The following is a 21605-nucleotide window of genomic DNA, read 5'->3' as shown; positions in this document are numbered from 1 at the left end:
TCCCTTCTCCCAGACCGCATCCCTCTAAGAGGAGGAAGAAAGCTCTGATAGAATCAGACGAAATTCAGTCCTCGGATTCAGAGGACGCTCGGGAGATTGAGGGTTCCTCATCCACGTCCACCCCTAAAACCAGAGAACAAGAAATATCACTTGGTTCTGGGAATGTGGGTGAGCTAATCAGTATGGTTAAGAGCACCATAGGGGTGGAGGAGGAAGAAGTTAAATACACGGTACAGGACGAGATGTTGGGCTGAAGCCCAAAAGGAGGTGTCCTGTACACGAGAACGTACAGAATCTGATCCTCCATAAAAGGAGGCCTCTATATATAAAAATGAGGGCTCCGCCCAGCTCAAAGATCCAATGGATCGGGGGAAAAATATATATATTTATTTGAGAGCTTATCAAGGAAGTCCTGGGACACCTCTACAAATCTGCTAGAAAGCTAATATGGCTTTCACATGCCATGTCTCTGTGATTACGCACTGGCTCAGGACACCTTAGGGGGAAAGATACCCGACGCCCTACCCGTACTGCAGAAAGCAACGAGGTTCCTAGCCGATGCTTCCGCTGGCAGTCGCTAACAACTTGGGACCAGGCCGGGACCAGGAAGACCAGCCTGTAAGTCGCAGGTCTCGGGTAATTCTTTAATGCACCGGCTCTTCTAGGCTGAGCATGACTGCTCTCACCAGGTCCAGGTAGCCGTAAAAGCGGCTGTCCTTTCTAACTCCTCTAGAGGAGTGCCCTGGTTAAAATCCTAAGGGAGGCGACTTATCTCCAAATGGTGCGCCATCCCCTTCCAGGGCCACTATGGGTTCAAGCCTGTCCTGGACACAGCTTCGGACAAAAGCATCTCTTCCGAAACATAGAAATCCTAGGAGACGGATTTTTCGTCCCTCCCGTGACCAAACCTCTGTCAACAGCTAATCTAAGCTGAATTTGCATGCCCTCATCAGATCACAGCCGCTAAGCAGCTTGAGGCTGGGCCAGTACCGGCATGAGAGACTGGCGGAGATTCCCTGGTCCTGTTGACATACTCAGGAAGAGTATAGGGAGACAAGGGCAGGAACATCCTTGTCCCTAACCACCAACAGACCCCAGATAAGCAAGGACGCCCGGTTGGGGGGGTCATCTCTCGCTCTTTTTTTTACCCGCTGGCAGTCCATCTCCACAAATCAGTGGGTCCATCGTACCATATGAGATGGACTAAAAGAAAAAATTGGGTTCGAGAGTCCTTCCCCGTAATGCTTAGGGGTAACCTCCCTACAGCGTCCAATCCTTCAGGGCTCCTTACCAAAGATCTGCTCCGGTAGAACGCGAGGGTGCCAAAGCGGGAGAAGGACACGGCCATTATGCACGTCTCTTCCTGGTGAGGAAGCCATCAGAGAAGAACCGAATCATCATAAACCTGAAGCCATTAAACGAATCGGTCCGGTACAGGCAATTCAAAATGGAGTCAATCAGGGGCAGTCCCGCTCATCAGACTGAGCTCGGTAATGGCAACGGTAGAGCTAAAGGGTGCATATTACCATGTACCAATCCATCCGACCACGTATCTCTCCAAGATCATGGCGGAAGCAGTGATTTTCATCCAGCGCCAGGGGATAGGCATTATCCCATATCTGGACGACTTCCTCTTCTTTATACCATCTATCTCGTGTCAGAAGATGGACGTAGGAAAGACCCGGGGATATTAAGATCCCTGGGTTGGATACCGAACCTGGTCTATCCCTCCACGAGAGGGAAGCTTCTGGGAGTTCTCTCTGACTCAAGGGGAAAGACATCCTTCCTACCTATGGTTTGTCAGGTCGACCTGGTTCAGGACTAGCGGGCACTGACCCTCAGAGTCAATGTATGCTCTAGGATCTCAGACCACATGCACCCAGGCGGTTTCTTGGGCTCAGGCCCACAAAGCCACGTGCTTTTACATTCCAGGATCCGCCTGGCCTACGCGGCTACAAATTCCATTGTCCTGAAGGATTCCCCCTCCCTGGTTAGGTTAAACCGGCCCTGGGGTGGTGGTTGAACTACCGAAATCTTCAGAAGGGAGTCAGCCGGATTCAGCTTCCCCTGAAAACACTCCACTCAGATGCCAGCCAACGAGGCGGGGGCGCAGTAGTAGAGAGATCCTAATTTCAGGGGTGATGGCTGCCGAGCATCAGCACCAGTTCCTCAAATCTGAGAGAACTGAAGGCGGTAGGAAAAGCGCTAAAAGACATCATCGCTAATCCAAAATCACCACGTCTGCACCTACTCGGACAACATGACCACAGTGGCCTATCTCCAGCCAAGGGGGTACGAAGTACGCCGGCCTGAAAGCAATTGCAACAAGGATCTTCTCCTGGTCAGTGCGTCTGAAAGGATCAGACAACACCCAGGCAGATTTCCTCAGTCGAGACGACGTTCATCCGGAGGAGTGGCGCCTGGACCATGCGGTATTCGTGTTCCTAGCCTCCAGATGGGTAGAGGTGGACCTAGTCGCCAACAGGCAAAATGCGAAGACAGGGTTATTCGTCTCCCTCAACCACATGGACGGAGTGCAAGGAATAGGTGTCCTTCACCCAATGGTGGGATTCCAACCGCGCATATACCTGCCCACCCACACCGATGCGGGCAAGAAACATCTCAGGAAATCCAGACGGACCGAGTTCCCACAAAACTAATCGCCCCGCGGTGACCCGGAAGAAGTGGTACAGTGCCCTACCTGCCATGGCCCAGGAAGGTCCTGGCTTCTGCCCCAAAAAAGGGCGACCTCCTTCACCAAGGTCCTCTGCTACACCCAGACGTAGGCAAAGGGAACCTGGCAGCATGGTTATTGAGGCCAAATTCCTAAGAGCCAAATAGCTCTCGGATAGGGTAATCCAAACCCTTGAGGAAAGCCAAAAACCAATAACCAAGGCCATCTATGCCAAGGTCTGGGAAAGGTTTACGCCCTGGTGCTCTCCAGGCACCCCTGATCCCTTCCATCTCAGTGCAGCACAGACCCTAGATGTTTACAAAAGGTCTGGAACAGAGCCTTATCCCCAGCACTAAAAGGTATAAATATCAGCTCTTAGCACCTTTTTTGATCTTGACCTGGCCAGCCACCGCTGGATCCTACGTTTATGGCTTCGGCAGCCGGGATTCGTCCTATACTCTGCAGTCAGGGGCCTCCTTGGGATCTCAACACCGTGCTCAAACATAAGATCCATTTGAGCCTCTAGATTCCTTGACCATGGAAACCTAACCCTTTAACCGTCCTCTTAGTTGCAATTACTGAGGCTAGACGTATGGGAGAATTGCAGGCCCTGTCAATTCAAGAAGCTTACCTTGCAATCATTACAGATATTATCTTGAGATTAGATCATGTCTGTCCTCTCAAAATTTCATAGGAATCAGGACATTGTACTGTCCTCATTCGGCCCAAGCTCTTCCAACCCTAAGGAAGAGACCTTCCACACTCTCGACATTTGCAGAGTGGTCCTGTCTACCAACAATAGAGAGTGAAGCCTAGCGGATTCACCAGAATCTATTCATCCAGTTCTCAGGACGAAATAAGGCAAGAAGGAGTCAAAGAACACGATCGTGAACTGGATCACACAATCTATCTGCCTGACTTACGCATCACAGAAGCTGGCTCCACCCGCCTCACTGAGGCACATTCTACCCATGCGATAGCAACGTCATGAGAAAAAAAAAAAGAAAAAAAGGGGAATGATTTGTCAGAATGGATATGCAGAGCCGCCCCTGGTCGTCCATCCACACGTTCACCAGGCGTTACAGGCTAAATTTCAATGAGGATTTAACATTTGGCAGACGAGTGCTGCAGGCCGTGATTCTCCCCCTAAAGAAATTGGCTGTTGGTATTACTCCGATGTAGCTGTCGTGGAAGGTGACTAGAGAAAAAATAGAATTAGACTTACCGGTAATTCGGTTTCTAGGAACCTTCCACGACAGCACTAATTTCCCTCCCTATCTGATATTCTTATTGGATGATTCCTGCACTTTGGTGATAACTATTCATTCTGGTGTCCAGGAAAACACTGGTGGTTGCAGGAAGGGGAGGGATATTTAATCTCTTCCTGTCCCCTATTAGGGCGGGGGTAGACATCCTCCGATGTAGCCGTCGTGGAAGGTTCCTAGAAACCGAATTACCGGTAAGTCTAATTCTATTTTTGTATTGCTGTGCGAGCTAGGCCCCTTATCTTGGTCAGTTTGTTCTCTGGCAGGAGGCAGCGTTGTCGCTCGGAGTCCAATATCAACCCTAGGAAGGATTGCTCTTTTACTGGGGTTAACCTTGACTTGGGGATGTTTACTATCCATCCTAGTCCTACTAGAGTTGCTATTACTTCTTTCACTTGATATGCGCAGTGGGACTCCGATCTCCCTATTACAAGAAAGTCGTCTAGGTATGGGACGATCACTATGTCCCTGGAACGAAGAAAAGACATTACTTCCGCCATCACTTTGGTCAATACTCTGGGGGCTGTAGACAGGCCAAATGGAAGGGCTGCATATTGGTAGTGTTTCACCTGCCCCTGGACATAGAGCGCTACTCTTAAATATTTTTGATACTCCCGATGAATTGGGATGTGATAGTAGGCATCTTTTAAGTCTATCACTGCCATGAGGCAATGCTGGAACAGGATCTTTGTGGCCGTGTTGATTGACTCCATTTTGAAGGAGCAATTGTCTACCCACTGATTGAGACTCCTCAGGTTGACTATGGTTCTCCAAGAGCCGTCTGGTTTTTGTATTAAGAAGAGGGGGGAGTAGAACCCCCTTCCTTCTTCTTGTACTGGGACTTCCTGTAGGACTTGTTTTTCCACTAGTCCCAAGACTTCCATCTCCAGGGCCAGCTGTTGCTCTTGGGCTTTCCTTCGGGGTGTCATTATGAAGGTACCCCTGGGCGGATGGATGAATTTTATTTTTAACCCGTTCTTTATTATGTTTAGGACCCATGTACTGGGGGAGATAGTCGCCCAGGCGGAAAGGAAGAGAGAAAGCCTTCCCCCTACCTCCGGCCTGATGTCATTGGGGAGATTTTTTGGAGAAAGTGGAGGGCCCTTTAAACATATAGCCCGATCCTCTTCTTTCTTTAGAGTCCCGTTTTTTTTTTTCTATCTCCCGTGGGACGAACCCTGTTAAATCTCCTCCGAAAGGGCTGCTTTTTAGGTTCTCCCGAAAATCGGGGAAAGATTTTCTTCCTATCTCCTGCATGTTCCAAAATCTCTTCTAGTTTTTTTCCGAAGAGGAATTGGCCATCACATGGAATGGAACATAACCTATGTTTTGATGGTAAATCTCCGGGGCACCCTTTAAGCCACAGGGCTCGTCTTGCCGCATTTGACAGGCTTGCTGCTCTAGCTGTCAATCTTGCGGAGTCTGCAGTGGAATCCGCTAGGAAAGCCGCTGCTCCGTGTACCAGTGTGAGATTAGACAGAATTTCATCCCTAGGAACTCTATCCCTGATCTGGTCTTCTATTGTAGCCAGACCATGAGGGCACGAGCGGTACAGGTACCAGCTATCGCTGGCTTTAATCCACCTGCCGAAGCTTCCCAGATGTGCTTTAGGAAACCATCTGCTTTTTTTTATCAAACGGGTCTTTCAACATGCCAGAGTCCTCTAATGGTAGAGATACCTTTTTTGAGGATTTGGCTACAACCCCATCAATTTTTGGGACTTTCCCAGGTCTCTGGATCCTTTTGTTCAAAAGGGTACCTCCTTTTTGATGTAGAAGGCAAGCTCCCTGACTGCTCCGTTTTTTTCCATTCCCTGTCAATTAGGGCCTTTATTTTCTCATTTACAGGGAAGGTGTGTTTTATCCTTTCCTCCAGTCCTCCAAACATCATATCCTCTAACGATTTAGGAGTCTTTTCCTCCTTCAGGCCCATCGTAGCCCTAATAGCTTTGACCAGCTTTTCCACATCCTCTGCTGGGAAACATGGACGGCCACCTATATCGCTGTCCGAGGAGGATTCTGAGGACTGAGTAGAGGAAGAGGAGGTGGATGGGGACAAGGATCTTTCCCGTCCCTTCTGCCCTGGCGAGGCCTCTGAATCAGAATAACTTCTATGACCTCTTTTATCTTTCTTTTTAAGGGCTGCTTTTAAGGAACCTTTCACCTCATGTTGTATTAGCACCTTAAGGGTAGTTACCAAATCAGGGGTTTCCTCCTGTATAGTTTTATTTATACAGTCAGCGCAGAGGTCTTTCCGCCACTGATCTGCCAGCGGGTGTTTACATAGGGCGCATTCTCTATTTTTGGTTTTGCTGCTGGCCTTCCTCGACCCCTAGTGATCAAACAGAGAAAAATGGAACCCCGTTACCATAAGGGTGACATTCACGTAGATCTCTCACCACCGCTGTCAATCGGGGGTACCGATCTCAGATGTTCCTCAGATGCACTCGTGACGTTTCTTCTGGACATCTCAGAGTCATGCCGGTCGCGTTTATGACTGTCGCTCCCACCACTCGAGCGGCTGCTCCTGGTATGCTGGCGGCTCGGCATCTGGCGAGAGCTCTTGCTGCTGCTGACGCTGTTGTCGCTGCTGCTTACGCTGCTGCTGCTCGTCTTGCCCCACTTCCATCATGAAGCTTTGGCATGAGTGCGTCTTATGTGGTCATCTCCCTTATGTAAGGGAGATCCACTGCACTCTCCGCCTCCTCCAGTTACCCCCATAGCCCCTCCCCCCCGCCACGCCGCCGGGATCTTCTCTTGCCGGCGTTTTTTCCTATGGGCGCCGCCATCTCGGATCCTGGCGCCGCCTCCCGACTTCATGCGGGCACGCCCCTTCCCAGCGTGCCCTGCGTGTGACGTCAGAGGGGCGCGACCCGGAAGCGGCCGCTCCCTGACGCTGCGCTGTGCTTCCTGGATGCGGCAGAGGGGGAGAAGGCGGCATGGCAGCCACGGCAGAGCCCGAGGACCCTAGGCCGTGCTGATTCTGCGCCCGCTGAGCCCCCGGGGGACCCGCGGACGGCGCTTCCCCCTCCCGACACAGCGCTCAGGAACCAGCCTGATCTTCCACACCGGCACGAGAGAGGGGCAGGTACGTGATCTTCAGTGCATGGGTCCCTGTCAGTACAGGAAACACAACTGAAGCGAGGGAGAGGTACCGCCCTTTTATCTTCAGTAGGGTTCCTGTCCTGACTGGGCGGATCCCCTCTCTCATGTGTGCGGTCATGGGAGACGGGAAAAAAGGAGCTGTGTGTCATCGCTTTCTGAGACTTGTCACTTTTTTTATTTTTCAGTCAATGGAGCTGTGTGAAGGATGGATTTTTGTATGACAAGCTGATGTTTTTATTGATATCACTTTGGGGGCAAATGCAATGTTTTGATCGCATTTTATTACATATTTCCGAGGGAGGTGTGGAGACCGATTTTTTTTTTCTCTTTACAGCATTTACCGTACTGTTATATTTTGAAAGGTCAAACTTTTACAGACATGGCAAAACTAAATACGTTTTTTTTAACTACAGTATTTCTTTATTTTTTAAAAGGGTACAGACGAGTGATTGCAATTTGTATATTTTTTTAGACTCTTTAGACGAACTTGAACCTGCACTCATTTGATACTACTACCACTGACTTGCAGTGTATAGTCAAAACTATATTCTCCCATGAAGCCCAGCCAGAGACTAGGCTTCACAGGATGACTAAGATGATCGTTTCAGCAAGCTCCTGGCTACCATCACAGCTTCCTGTGAAGCCAAGCCTCTGAGCTTCATAGGAAAAAATAATTTTGAACATGAACAGTTGTAAAAAAAATAAATAAATAACAGAAAATTGTAATTCCCCACCCCTAACTCTCTAGTACTGTCAGCAGATCACAATCACTGGTTATTTTGGCTCGTATTGAAGATCACATTGTGGCAGCCTCTCAGAGTAGCCCATTCAGATAACACAGGCTGCCATAAAATTGCCCCAACGGCAGCAGAGCTCCCTCAATAACCAAATAGCTTTACACTTAAAAATGTGTGTTGGCATGTTCCCAAAATATAAAGCATATGGTACATGGTAGGGCTATCGCAAAAATTATTTTTACACATTAGTGGTTACCTTTAGTTTATAAAATTCCACGTAAATTTCAGTCAGAAAATTATATTCTTATAATCAGTCAGTCATTTTCAGTCCAGTGGTGCAGTTTGTGTGATCCAAAATTCAGATTGTTCTTTTGTAGGAGTGTACAGTAATATAGGCTGGAAAGTGCGCTCTGTGTATATCAAGACTACCGCTGTCTTCACTGCTCTTATATCAGCACAGCTCCAAAACCTTACTTATTTGCTCTACAAGTGCTTTCCTCCTAATCTGCAACCTTCTGCTCTGCCCTCCCAGAGACATTAGATACTTTCCCCTCTCTCCTGTTTTGAGATCTCTTTACAACCCACTCCCTGTTGCTATTTTTTATTACTGAGTGAAAAGAGGGAGAGACCAGAAATTTGATTGATTTATATGTTTTTTTTTGCAGGCCACTCAGCTCGATAAGACTTACAGACACTCTGTAGAAGCAAAATACTATCAAATTTTTAATGAAGTCAATTTAGAAATTTGCTTATCTTTGCATTTAGGAAGTAAATGAACAATGGTACATAGCTTTCAACTGAGAATTATATCCCCCTCCTCCCGATATATATTTGAAATTTTGTTTTTAGAAATGATCTGCAAATGTCCCATCAGGGATCTGTGACATAAATTAGGATCCGTGACAGAGGTCTATCTGGATTATCAAAATACTTGTCAGTAGAAAACACAAAAGTGCTATAATAATGTCTAATTAGCATCATTGTTCAATGTACTACATACAACACATGGACACAAGAGAATATCCAGCGTAAAGTCGGAGGATTCATTCCTTCCCTCTTGGAACATAATCTCCCTATTAGCCTGACAGACATTTTATGAGGAAAATCGGGAGACTGAAGATTTGCTGTTGATTTACTGAAAAGCAATTAAATTAACTCTTATAATCCACTGCTCCAGAATTACTGATGCGACCCTACGGTGTAATACTTTCTTACATACCTTCTCTTCAAAGAACTTTTTCCGCAACTTGGGGTCTTTGGGTGGCTTTGTTTGTTGCAAGTGTTTGTACCATTTCCGCACTATGTATCCCCTCCAACAAGCCTGGATCCTGAGAAATACAATAAAAAAAAGTTGTTGTGATAAGATGAAACTTTACATTTATATTTCTATCATTTTATGTGCATCTTTGTATCCTGAGATTCTGAAAAACAAGGATAATCCCAAAAAAGCTCCTACCCTGCTCCTTTAGGAAATGTTTACAGAAACACATTGCGGTATTGTGCTTGCAATTCTCAACCCGACTGGTCTTATGACTCACAATAACAGCATTATACAGTTGTTTGCAAAAGTATTCATCCCTTTGGAATTTTTCGTGTTTTGCTCCCTCACAACCTGGAATTTCAATGATTTTTTTCCAGGGTTTGTATCACCACTTCATGTACAGCAGGGGGGGGGGGGGGAATCTTTTTTCTGCCAAGGGCCATTTGGATTTTTGTACCATCCTTCGGGGGCCATACAAACTCCGCTCACAAAGTACATCCTGACTCTGGTGTCAGGATGTAATCTTTTATTGCATGCCCTTCAGTGTTCTGTAGTGAATACTGCGTGTGTGTGCTCACAGAGCAAGGAGAAATTAATGAGCTGGTGGCAATCAAAATACCTGCCAAAGCACTGCAGCCCCTGAGAATCTGCCCGGGGGCCGGATAAAAGGTCATCGAGGGCCGTAAATGGCCCTGGGGCCTGAGGTTCCCCACCCCTGATGTACAGAATAACTGTAAAAATTTGTTTTTCTCTTTATTGTGAAGCAAACAACAAATAGGACAAAATAACTGAAAACTTCAATGTGCATAACTATTCACCCCCTAAAGTCAGTACTTTGTAGAGCCTCCTCTTGTGGCTAGCTCAACTGCAAGTCACTTTGGATAAGTCTTTATGAGCTTTCCACATATTGCCACTTAGATTTTTGCCCATTGCTTAAGGCAAAAGTGTTTCTGTTTCTTCAAGTTAGACAGTTTCCTTTGGTGAAAAGCAATCTTCAAGTCTGACCACAGATTCTCAATTGGATTAAGGTCTGGGCTTTGACTAGGCCACTCCAAAACATTTACGTTTCCTCTTAAACCACTAAAGTGTTGTTATAGCAGTATGCTTTGGGTCATTGTCTTGTTGGAAGGTGAACCTCTGTACCAATCTCAAATCACTAAATCCAAAGGGAGTTCGTAGCTATATTCCGCGCTGCCGCTTTAGACAAATTCCAGGAGAATGCTGTATGATTGCAGTGGTTTTATTCTACGCGTTTCAGGGGTCTCATGCCCCCTTCATCAGGAAATACCACCACTGCAATCATACAGCATTCTCCTGGAATTTGTCTAAAGCGGCAGCGCGGAATATAGCTACGAACTCCCTTTGGATTTATAATTTCTTCTGGTCACTGAAGACCTGTGGATCTGCTGCAGCCGCTAACTACATGCTCTTATCTCATCCTAACCAGGTGAGCATATTTCAAGATATACTGTCCCTTGTAACGTGGATAAGACCCTATTGCGCTTTTGTCTCCCCCCTTTTTTTTGCAATAATCTCAAATCACTGACAGACAAACAAGTTTTGCTCAAGAATATCCCTGCATTTTGCACCATCCACCTTCCCCTCGACTCGAGTCATTTTCCCTGTCCCTGCTGCTGAAAAACATTCCCAAAGCACGGTGATGCCACCACCATGTTTAACTGTGGGGATGGTGTTCTTGGGGGTGATGAGCTGTGTTGGTTTGGCGCCAGACATAACGTTTACCTTGATTGCCAAAAAGTAAAATTTTGGTCTCATCTGACCATAGCACCTTCGTCCATATATTTGGAGAGTCCCCACAAGGCCTTTTGGCAAACTGAAAACGAGCCTTACAATTTGTGTGTGTAACCAAAGGCTTTTTTCTGCCAACTCTTCCGTAAATGCCACCTCTATGGATTGAATGGCTTATTGTGATCGTATGTACAGATACTCCAGTCTCTGCTTGGGAACTCTGCAACTCCTTCATGGTTACTGTTGGTCTCTGTGCTGCTTCCCTGATTAATGCCCTCCTTGCATGGGCTGAGAGTTTTGGTGGGCGGCCCTCTCTTAGCAGGTTTGTTGTGGTACCATGTTCTTTCCATCTTATGATAATGGATTTGATGGTGCTCAGAAAATCATCAGAGATTGGGATATTTTCTTTTTTTTTTTTTTTTTTAGAACCCAACCCTGACTTTTACTTGTCAGTGCCGGATTGCTGTGAGCGCCGCCCAGAACAGAAATATAGAACATTCTAGGATACTTGTTCTACACAGAGATTTAGAAAATAAGACTTCTCTATAGTAAAGTGAGAATTTCTAATATCAGCCATGCAGCTAGCCTCGTTAATGCTGGATTATAGGAATGTTAGGCCGGTTTCACACTAGCGCTTTTTCAGCGCGCGCACGGCCGGGGGTAGCTCCGCCCCCGAGCCGGCTCTCTGCCCGGCGTGCCCGCCCCTTCCTTGTAGCGCCGCCTCCTAGCGGACAGCGGCGCCTGCGATCGGCGCACCCTATCTTTAGCATAGGGTGCGCCGATCGTGCGCAGGCCGTGCGCTAGTTGCGCTTTGACCTGCGCTGCGCACTTTTGACAGTGCGCCGTGCGCGCCAAAATCCGAAAAGTTTGATTTTGGCGCGCACGGCGCACCGTCAAAAGTGCGCAGCGCAGGTCAAAGCGCAACTAGCGCACGGCCTGCGCACGATCGGCGCACCCTATGCTAAAGATAGGGTGCGCCGATCGCAGGCGCCACTGTCCGCTAGGAGGCGGCGCTACAAGGAAGGGGCGGGCACGCCGGGCAGAGAGCCGGATCGGGGGCGGAGCTACCCCCGGCCGTGCGCGCGCTGAAAATGCGCTAGTGTGAAACCGGCCTTACTGTGTTATTCTTGCACAAAATTGAGATAGCTATAATATGTCTATGTCATACCTTGATAAAAGAGAACCTATAAAAACCTCTCTGTAGGTACTGAGATCCAACCAAACCAAAGGGAAAAAATCCAATAAATGTGGGGAAAAAAATGGAGCCATCACAAACTTTTTCTTCTGCTATACAATTCATGCCAATTTAAAGGAATTAAAAAAGAAAGAAGAATGGGCTCCCATTAGGACAATCCCTGTCCATAATGCCTATTACTACAACTGCAGGTCATAGAGGGGGCTCCTCTACTTAGGACCTCACAGTGGAAAGAATAGGGAAAAGCAACATCTATTAATCTGAATGGGCACCATGTAATACCGCCTGTCTCCTATAGAGGCTGCTGTGGCCACCGGCAGATTTTCTTGGTTGGATCTCAGGCAATCAGTTGGTCAGCAGGTTCTTAATTTGAGAAGGAGTTGTCCAAATTGGAAACCTTTCTTTAGCAAGGTGAGTTTATTAACACAGCCTGCTACAGCCTGATGGATATGATGAAAAACAGATCCCTTTGATGTATATTCAAAAATTTGATAATTAAAGATCAATCTTCAGCCCAAAGAAATGAAGGGATCCAGTGAGTGATCTGATGACTGCATTTATACAAAATAAAAGAGACTATGCAGCATTACCGGGTGGCACATTTCGCTGTGAACAGCCGAGCCGCATCATGTATTACTCTGGTCTGATACTGGTTCCTTCTACACATCGGGCAGGTTTTCCTTCCGGTGAGTTTCTCATATGCTTCCAAACATAACTGTAGAGAAATATTCATTTTTTTATTACTTTTTTCACATTTATTATTACTACAATGAATTCCTACAGAGAGTTACTTCATCACGCACTATCTAAGGAGGCTTCAAAATACAACTGAAAGCCCCATTTCACACGTTTGATAAAAGTCAGCCTACCATCTAATTTGTATGGGGACCTCTTGACTGCCCCCAATAGATAACATTGGGGGACATAAGGATCGGGAGGTTGGAATGTAATCACCTGATCCTTTTATTTTGGTGTGGAAGTAAGTCGCTGCCACAAGATTCTGGCAACAGATCTCTTAGAGAACACAGGAACACTCGGCCTGACCTGAGCATTCCGGTGTATGGGGGAGTCAGGTGAGACACTGTAGAGGTCAGCCAAACAATAGTGTGGCCGACAGTTGTGTAATGTCTATTGCTGGCTTTACTCTCATTACCACTAGATACTACACAAGGATCTCATAGCCAATAAATGTAGCTGGGTCATCGCAAACTCAGTTACAAATAATAGGCATCAGCTGACGGACTACAAAATAATTGTCACCTTGGCGGGTTACTTAGAATCACATGAAGTCTAAAGATCCCTTCCCGCTTGATTACGCCTTTCCCTATACTTGTTATAGCTAAACCAAAATACCCATCAAGATCATTATAACTGGATTTCGCAATAAGGAAACATCTTACTACACCAACTTGTTGTTCCTCACCTGTCCTTGCTTTAGCGCCGGTCCCCGAATCCCCCTCTACCCGGCTTTCTCTGCTCTCATGCATGTTGGCTTATCGTGATAACCTGGCGTGAACTTCTGATATCTCCTTTTTACCCCTTAAATGGAATCCGTCACCTGATCTTTCCCACCTAATCAGAGAGCAACATAATGTCGAAACAGAGACTCTGATTCCAGCTATGTGTACTGAGCTACTCGGTGTAGTTGTAATAAAATCACTATTTTATCAGCAGGAGATTATCTATAGTGGACGAGTAAATATGCAGCAATTTAGCCCTCCATGTTCAAAGGGTCTGTATAACCCCGCCTCCCACCAGTGATTGGCAGCTTTCTGCCTCTGCACAGTGTACATAGAAAGCTGCCAATCAGTAGTGTAGGCGGGGAAATACAGAGCTCAGTATTCATCTGCAGCAGATAAAACAGTGGCTCAGTGGCTAGCACTGCAGCCTTGCAGCACTGGGGTCCCGGATTCCAATGCCACCAAGAACAACATCTGTAAGAAGTTTGCGTGGGTTTCATCCAGCTAATCTGGTTTCCTCCCACACTCCAAGGACATATTGATAGGGAATTTAGATTTTGAGCCCCAATGGGGACAGTGATGACAATGTCTGTAAGGTGCTGTGGAAATGTATGAAGTTAGATAAGTGAAATAAATATATGAATAAATGTTAATAAAACTGTACCAAGCAGCCCAATAAGTGACTCATTGCTGGAATCAGGGTCTCTGCCTTAAGCTGCTCTCAGATGGGGTATCAAAACCTGATGACAGATTTTCTATAAATATTCAGGTAATAGTGTACGCTGATACTACGCACGTTCTATGAGGTAACCACTTCACTAGTCCAGAACTAACATTGCTGGGATGTATTGCAACTACACATAGTGTGCCTCCTGACAAACACTTCTCTGATGTTTTAAGGTGCTGTCTGCTCACTCGGCTTTACTACATCAATGTACCTGACTGCTGACGCAACTCTTCTATTCCAAGATGCTTTCTGCACACATCTCTGATGCATCAAGGTTCCTGACAACCGACTCATCTCTGTGGTTTTAAGGTGCTGTTTGCACTCTTGGTTCTGTGCTGCATCAAGGTGTCTATCTGCTCCCCTAAACCCTGGTGTTGCCAGGTGTTGTCCACACACTTGGTTCAGGTATCAATGTGCCTAACTTCAAACTCAGATATACTACTTCAAGGTGCTGGAGGCTATGCTACATCAAGGTGCCCAACTACGTACATTGCCCGGTCACTCAAAGCTGACGTCAGCACACTCGGCTCAGCTATTCCAGGATATCTGTCCATATCTCCTGTTCCATCGGACCACGTGCCATAGCATACACAGTTCTGCTGATCCATGTTTTGTCGAGCATACATATCTTTTCTGATCCATGTATCATACAAGATATACACTTTTACTATTCCTCGCTGTTCCACATACTGTCAGGTTTATCCAACCCCGCTGCATCTGTAAGGGAGGGACAGGACTGTAGTCGTGACATCTATTCCGGTGGCAGCTGTGTACAGTCCTTCCCCTTCATGAACCAATACTATGCTCCTCGGCATACATGCATCTCCAGATTCATCTTCACCCGGGACTTCCCAGGCCATAACAGTCCCTCTTCTAGGCGACCTCCATCAATGGAGACACATTCCGAGACAACTTTAACACTTTCTTTACTTAGGATTTTGCATGTTACATCCACAGTTATTACATCATAACATTTACTGTACTTGCTTGTTGTCACTTCCGTGCAGTACACGCCCGGACTGGACTGTACTAGACTGCTTCCCAGTTCCTTCCAGGCCTGACCTCACTATAATGACATTTCCTTCAGCCTGTTTCACCCCAGACATGAATCATTAGGTTTGGTGACCCCCGGTGAAGCATCCAACTCCTTTCATCTCCTTAGTCCTGCCAACTTCTGCCCTAAAAGCATTGGCCCAGGTGATAAGACGCCACATCTTCCTTTTCCTGTTTTAACCCACTGCTAAGATCTGCAGTGGCCGTGGGTAACGTGGGCAATAACGACTTAACGTTATGTGACTGCCAAGCTGTCCGGGCCTATAGCCCATGTGGACACTTGGGTGCCCTGGCCCCCATCTGTCTAAACCACTCTTCATCACTAACCTTACTCTCAGCAGCCCCTCCTACATTTAACCCTCTATGAACCTCCTATCCGGTCCCTCTAGTGTACCCCCATCTAGTGGCCTACAACATAATTACAGTTACCCAGTCTATGGGGGAACTATGCACTAAGGCTACTTTCACATTAGCGTTTTTTAGCGCAGCGCTTCATGCGCAATTGAAACTCATGCAAAAAATGCATCATGCGTTTGCGTTTTTTTAGGCGCATGCATTTTAAACAGTTTCTAGCCAAGTTAACTCTTAAAACGCATGTTTTTTAACGCAGGCGTGCGCATGTCCATGCACACGCCTGCGTTCCCATAGACTGTAATGCGTTTTGTCGCATTCCGTGCGCAAGCGTTTTTTTGAAGCTGTTGGTCTGACCCAAAAATGCAACAGGTTGCGTCTGGTGCGCCTAGGCGCACACCTTAAAAAAATGCATGCGCATGAAAACGCATATGAATGCGTGCAAACGCAAGACCATGCGCCCCCCATGTTAAACATAGGTGCGCATGACGCATGCGCATGGACGCGCATGATGAGCTGTGCAAAAAAACGCTAATGTGAAACCAGCCCAAGAGTGCCCTCCTCTCCTGTCCCAAGAAGGATGCACTAACTTTCCCTGACTGTACATACACAAAGAACACATAATATAGATGCAATATTATAATACAGCAATACAAGGTAATATATACAGCCTCCTATATAATGGTAACACATTCAAGTGGCAATACCATAAGCAATGCGCAGTAATACATAGTTACTGTATACATGTAGCAGTACCGCAGGCAGTAATCATAAAACACATCTGTAAACATTAAGTACTGAAAGTCAATCAGAGGGAAGGGAGCATGAAAGACATTATATCTCACCCCTTCACACATCAACGCCTCCGCTGTTCATTCTGACCTATGGCTTAGCAAATCTACCTCACCAGATAAGTCATCACTCTTGTGTTCCTATTTATGGGTAAAATACAGATTTAAAAAATGACAGAACACTAAGGAGCCAATTCATCAAGTCTGGCGTAGCTTAAAAAGAAGGCGCCAAATTCATTAAGAGGCGCGAGCCACGTAATGAAACCAGCATTCATCTGCGCGCTGCACCAGAAATGCTAATCCACAACGCGTCTGCAATTTTTATAAATCTGACATACGGGCATGGCCATGCCCCAGTCCTGCCCATTTTGGTGGATCCAGATAAAAATGATCTGAAGTCGCAAAAAAAATTGCACCACTCCCTGCTGTACAAAATTTTTGCAACTTTTTGAAGCTTTTACGCTAGTTTTCTGGCTCCTAAGAGTGGTCATTTATCATTCTTTTTTTATGTATATGTGATAACAGCCCCTTGTGTGGGGACAGCAGTCTTCATACGATGCGTTTTCACATTTCATAAAATATTTATGTAACGTATAAACCTTTGTTTGTCCTTTAAGCCGTACAGTCAGAAATATCATAAATATAAAATATTCCACTTACCCTGTGAAATACGTGAGAACATGAAAGCAGAACCTGTAAAACAAGCAGCGCAGACACAAATCAATGTAACATGACATGGAAAATAGATGTAAATACTTATGTCCCCCCAAAAATTGAGAAAAGTTTTCAAGGAGTGATACCTTTATTGGCTAACCAGAGAAATTATATTTGCAAGCTTTCAAGGCTCAGAAGGCCCCTTCATCAGACCTTTACTGAGAAGAGATGGCAACATTTATATAGGAATTATACAAGGACATGAGAGATGCTTGAAAGATAGGCCAAGGAAATCAAGTTAAGGTTTTCGTATACATGTAGATGAGGTAGAAGTGTTCTATTAGGCATCTGAAGATCTTCTTGTAGAGGTGTGAACTGGAAATGGTCTGTCAGACATCAGGAGACCTTCTTGTGGAGGTGTGAAATGTGTCCATGTAATGAGTCATGAATCCAGGTGTCAAATTCAGTCCTATTGTTAGAGATTGAAACATATGTATGAATTTGAACTCCCATATTTTCTTTCTCTGTCACTATTGAAATTTCAATAGTGACAGAGAAAGATATGGGAGTTCAAATTCATACATATGACACAGTTCACACCTCCACAAGAAGGTCTCCTGATGTCTGACAGACCACTTCCAGTTCACACCTCTACAAGAAGATCTTCAGATGTCCAATAGAACACTTCCACCTCATCTACATGTATACAAAAACCTTAATTTGATTTGATTAATTTGAGAAAAAATGACTTCTTTTCCTGCGTACCCAATGTTAAAGATAGGTACGCAGGACGCATGAAGAAGTAGGCAGAATATTCTGAAGGGTTAACAAACTTTAAAACACCAACTGTATCTCAGAGGATGCAAAATACAGTACTGTACCTGGGGAGGAAAGGACACAGTAACTAGGGGAGGATAGGACATACTGTAGTGTCACTACTGTACCTGGGGGAGGATAGGGCATAGTGTCACTACTGTACCTGGGGGAGGATAGGGCATAGTGTCACTACTGTACCTGGGGGAGGATAGGGCATAGTGTCACTACTGTACCTGAGGGAGGATAGGGCATAGTGTCACTACTGTACCTGGGGGAGGATAGGGCATAGTGTCACTACTGTACCTGGGGGAGGATAGGGCATAGTGTCACTACTGTACCTGGGGGAGGATAGGGCATAGTGTCACTACTGTACCTGGGGAGGATACCTGCAGATGACCTGTTGCTTCTGTCACCAACCGAGAAAGGCCTCCAAGACAACTTGAAAATCTTAGAGAAATTCAGCTCCACCTGGGTACTACTGGTCAACCTAAAGAAAACCAACATCATGGTGTTCCAGAGGAGAAAGAAAATCAGACCAGCACCCTTCATTTGTCCTCAACAACTGCGCCCTTACAGGAATGGACAAATATACCCATCTGGGCCTAGAGATTCACCGGTCAGGGAGCTTCAAACAAGCTATGGAGACCCTGAAAGACAAGGCCTGCAAAACCTTCTATGCCATCCGAAAGAAAACTCTACTATCTGAAGCCGCCAGTTAGGGTCTGGTTAAAAATCTTCGACTCCATTATCGCCCCAATCCTCCTGTATGGCAGCGAAGTCTAGGGTCCTCACACCTACCCAGACTGGTCAAGGTGGGATTCCAGCCCAACAGAAATATTCCACCTGGAATTCTGCAAGAACCTTCTCCAAGTCCATCGGAGCACCTCCAACAGTGCTTGCCGGGTCGAGCTGGGCAGATTCCCTCTACACCTAATGGTTCTAAAGAGGGCACTGTCATTCCAGGCTCACCTACATAGGAGCAATCCAAGCTCCCATCACCATAAAGCACATGTAGGTGAAACAGAAAAACCAGGACCCTCGGAACAGCCCACCCAAACCCAACCTGACCAGAACACCAATCACAACCTGACAAAAGCTGGAATCAGGAAGATGGTAGACGAAGGCCAGGAGAGGTATGTCAGTGACTGGAAGAACAACATCATTAACTCACAGAAACTGACCATGTACCGGAGTCTACAGAGAGACTACAGACTGGCCCCATACCTGGAGAAACTCCCAGACCCCAGAGACCGCAAGATCCTGAGCCGATATAGACTCAGTGCCCACAGTCTGGCCATCGAATCCGGCAGAGCTACAAGCCCAGGGAGGAAAGACTGTGCCAACACTGTGACCAGGAGGCCGTGGAGGACAAAACCCACTTCCTGCTACATTGCTCCAAATACTCAGCAGTGAGGGACACTCACTTCAGGAGACCCTCACATCTCTTCCCAAAATTTCATCACCATGAAGGAGGAAGAGAAAACATATATCCTGCTGGGGGAAGAAGAGAGAGCAGTGGAGATAGCGGTGCGGTATGTGAGCGAATGTCATAGACTGCGAAAAAGAGAACTGTGATATGCCATGGACTTCTATAGCCCCCACCCTGGATCTGCCCCCATCCACCTTCCCTATGCCATAGACTTCTATAGCCCCCACCCTAGATCTTCCCCCATCCCCCCTCCCTATGCCATGGACTTCTATAGCCCCACCCTGGATCTGCCACCATCCCCCCATCCACCTTCCCTATGCCATGAACTTCTATAGTCCCCACCCTGGATCTGCCACCATCCCCCCCCATCCACCTTCCCTATGCCATGGACTTCTATAGCCCCATCCTGGATCTGCCCCCATCCACCTTTCCTACAGCCCCTACACAACATCCCTACAGTCCCTATCCCTATTCCCTTTTGTACACTTGCTTTGGCAAAACTAATGTGTATTTAGTCCTGCCAATAAAGCTTCTTGGAATTTGAATAGGGCATAGTGTCACTACTGTACCTGGGGAGGATAGAACATAGTGTCACTACTGTACCTGGGGAGGATAGGACATAGTCACTACTGTACCTGGGGAGGATAGGGCATAGTGTCACTACTGTACCTGGGGGTGGAGTTTGAACTCCTCCTTACATATAACACATGGCTGTACAGAGTCGCCTTGCTCCACAGACCGCTGTTTCACTGTAAACCACTCTTCGCTGGTTAATGGCCTCGCAGGAGCCTCAACAATTCCAAGTTTCTGAGCTGCAACCAAACATACAAGTTCTCATAGTCACTGGTATAAAAAGGATACTTTTCGGGGGTCATATTTATCATTACTAAAATATATGTTCTTGTTAATACCATCTGCATAACATAAGACCTGTAATAAGTGTGAAGAGCAATTGGCTGTTTGTTCCTCTGCCTTACATTACTCCTAATATGTTCAGATATGGTGGATCCCTGCCATGACGCCTAATTGATGATTGGATTGCCAACTGTATGTTGTTTGTCTTGGCTAACCTTGTGTGTGGAGCCGTCGCTGCACTAATTATTTTTATGCCTTTACCACTGACACCTGTAGTGACTGACTAGTAATGACAGCTACATGGTGTAGAGAATACGTCTGGAGGGCAATTCTCCGGAGTCTTCTTTTGTCCTGTCAGTCATTACAATAGGGGAAGACATCATACCTGTAATCAATCAGTCACATGGAGAGCACTATGAATTGAGTCATTCAGGGAAAGAAACCATTTCTCCTTGAGCTCAGAACAAATCTGAGGACTAACTTAAGCCACTGTATGACATTAATCAATGTCAAAGGCTGTGCCGAATGATATACATAATAATAATAATCTTTATTTTTATATAGCGCTAACATATTACGCAGCGCTTTACAGTTTTTGCACATATTTTCGTCACTGTGCCTCATGGGGCTCACAATCTAAATTCCCTATTGTCTTTGGAGTGTGGGAGGAAACCGGAGTGCCCGGAGGAAACCCATGCAAACACGGGGAGAACATACAAACTCCATGCAGATGTTGTCCTTGGTGGGATTCGAACCCAGGACTCCAGCGCTGCAAGGCTGCAGCGCTAACCACTGAGCCACCGTGCTGCCCATGAAAGTGATGCAGAACTGGAGATACATGAAGACCGGCAGACTCTATTTTACTCCTTGACAAGTGACTGCCATGTTAAAGGATTAGAAGGATCTAATATGGAGAACATCCATAATATCAGACATTCTACAGCCACATAGTAGTGGTTTTATCATCAATTAGTGGAAAATCTCTTACCATCTAAATTTACTTTCAAAAACAAAGTAACACTCTTTTATAGTAACACATCCTTGTCAATGTTATGAACCCATTTCAGATAAATGATTACTGGACATCTGAACTTAGTCTAAAGGTGCAAACATAGATTAGATAAAAGTAAATATTCCCATCTTGTAAAGTCATAGCATATTCTAGAATATGCCATCACATGATGATTAGTGGGGGATGTAGTCTCTGGAACCCCCCTGATCATGAAAATAAAGTGTGACAACAGTGATTTAGTGTTGTGCCTCCTTTACTGTTCACTTCCTGGAAAGTTGCTGGAGCCAGCTGCAGTTCCCTGTGGAGCTGTATGGGCCACAGTACAGGGAAAACCAGGATCAGTGGAGGTTCCAGGGGTTGGACCACCACTAATCTCAACGTGAGGACATATCTTAGCCATGTGTAATAACTTTATAAGCTGGGAACATCCATTCAAGTAAGCACCAGTTTCACAAGTCTGACAATCATGGGC

The 21605-nt window shown here is 46.1% G+C and overlaps 1 protein-coding gene across 1 annotated transcript in view; it reads right to left on the bottom strand.

Annotated features, from left to right (window-relative positions):
• Positions 1-21605, bottom strand: part of RNF32 (ring finger protein 32) — a 69911-nt gene that overhangs the window by 25620 nt on the left and 22686 nt on the right. Inside the window, exons 4-7 of the mRNA XM_073581595.1 lie at positions 19936-20078; positions 17028-17060; positions 12576-12700; positions 9000-9108 (exon numbers count right to left, since the gene is read on the bottom strand). Coding sequence (XP_073437696.1) covers positions 9000-9108; positions 12576-12700; positions 17028-17060; positions 19936-20078 — 410 coding nt within the window. The remainder of the gene's footprint in view (positions 1-8999; positions 9109-12575; positions 12701-17027; positions 17061-19935; positions 20079-21605) is intronic.

Source organism: Dendrobates tinctorius, unplaced genomic scaffold (assembly GCF_039654945.1).
Source record: "Dendrobates tinctorius isolate UK_male_01 unplaced genomic scaffold, ASM3965494v1 ptg000070l, whole genome shotgun sequence".
In the NCBI taxonomy this organism is placed as follows: domain Eukaryota; kingdom Metazoa; phylum Chordata; class Amphibia; order Anura; family Dendrobatidae; genus Dendrobates; species Dendrobates tinctorius.
Note: the sequence above shows the minus strand (reverse complement) of the source record. Positions and strands in the feature narration are given on the sequence as shown.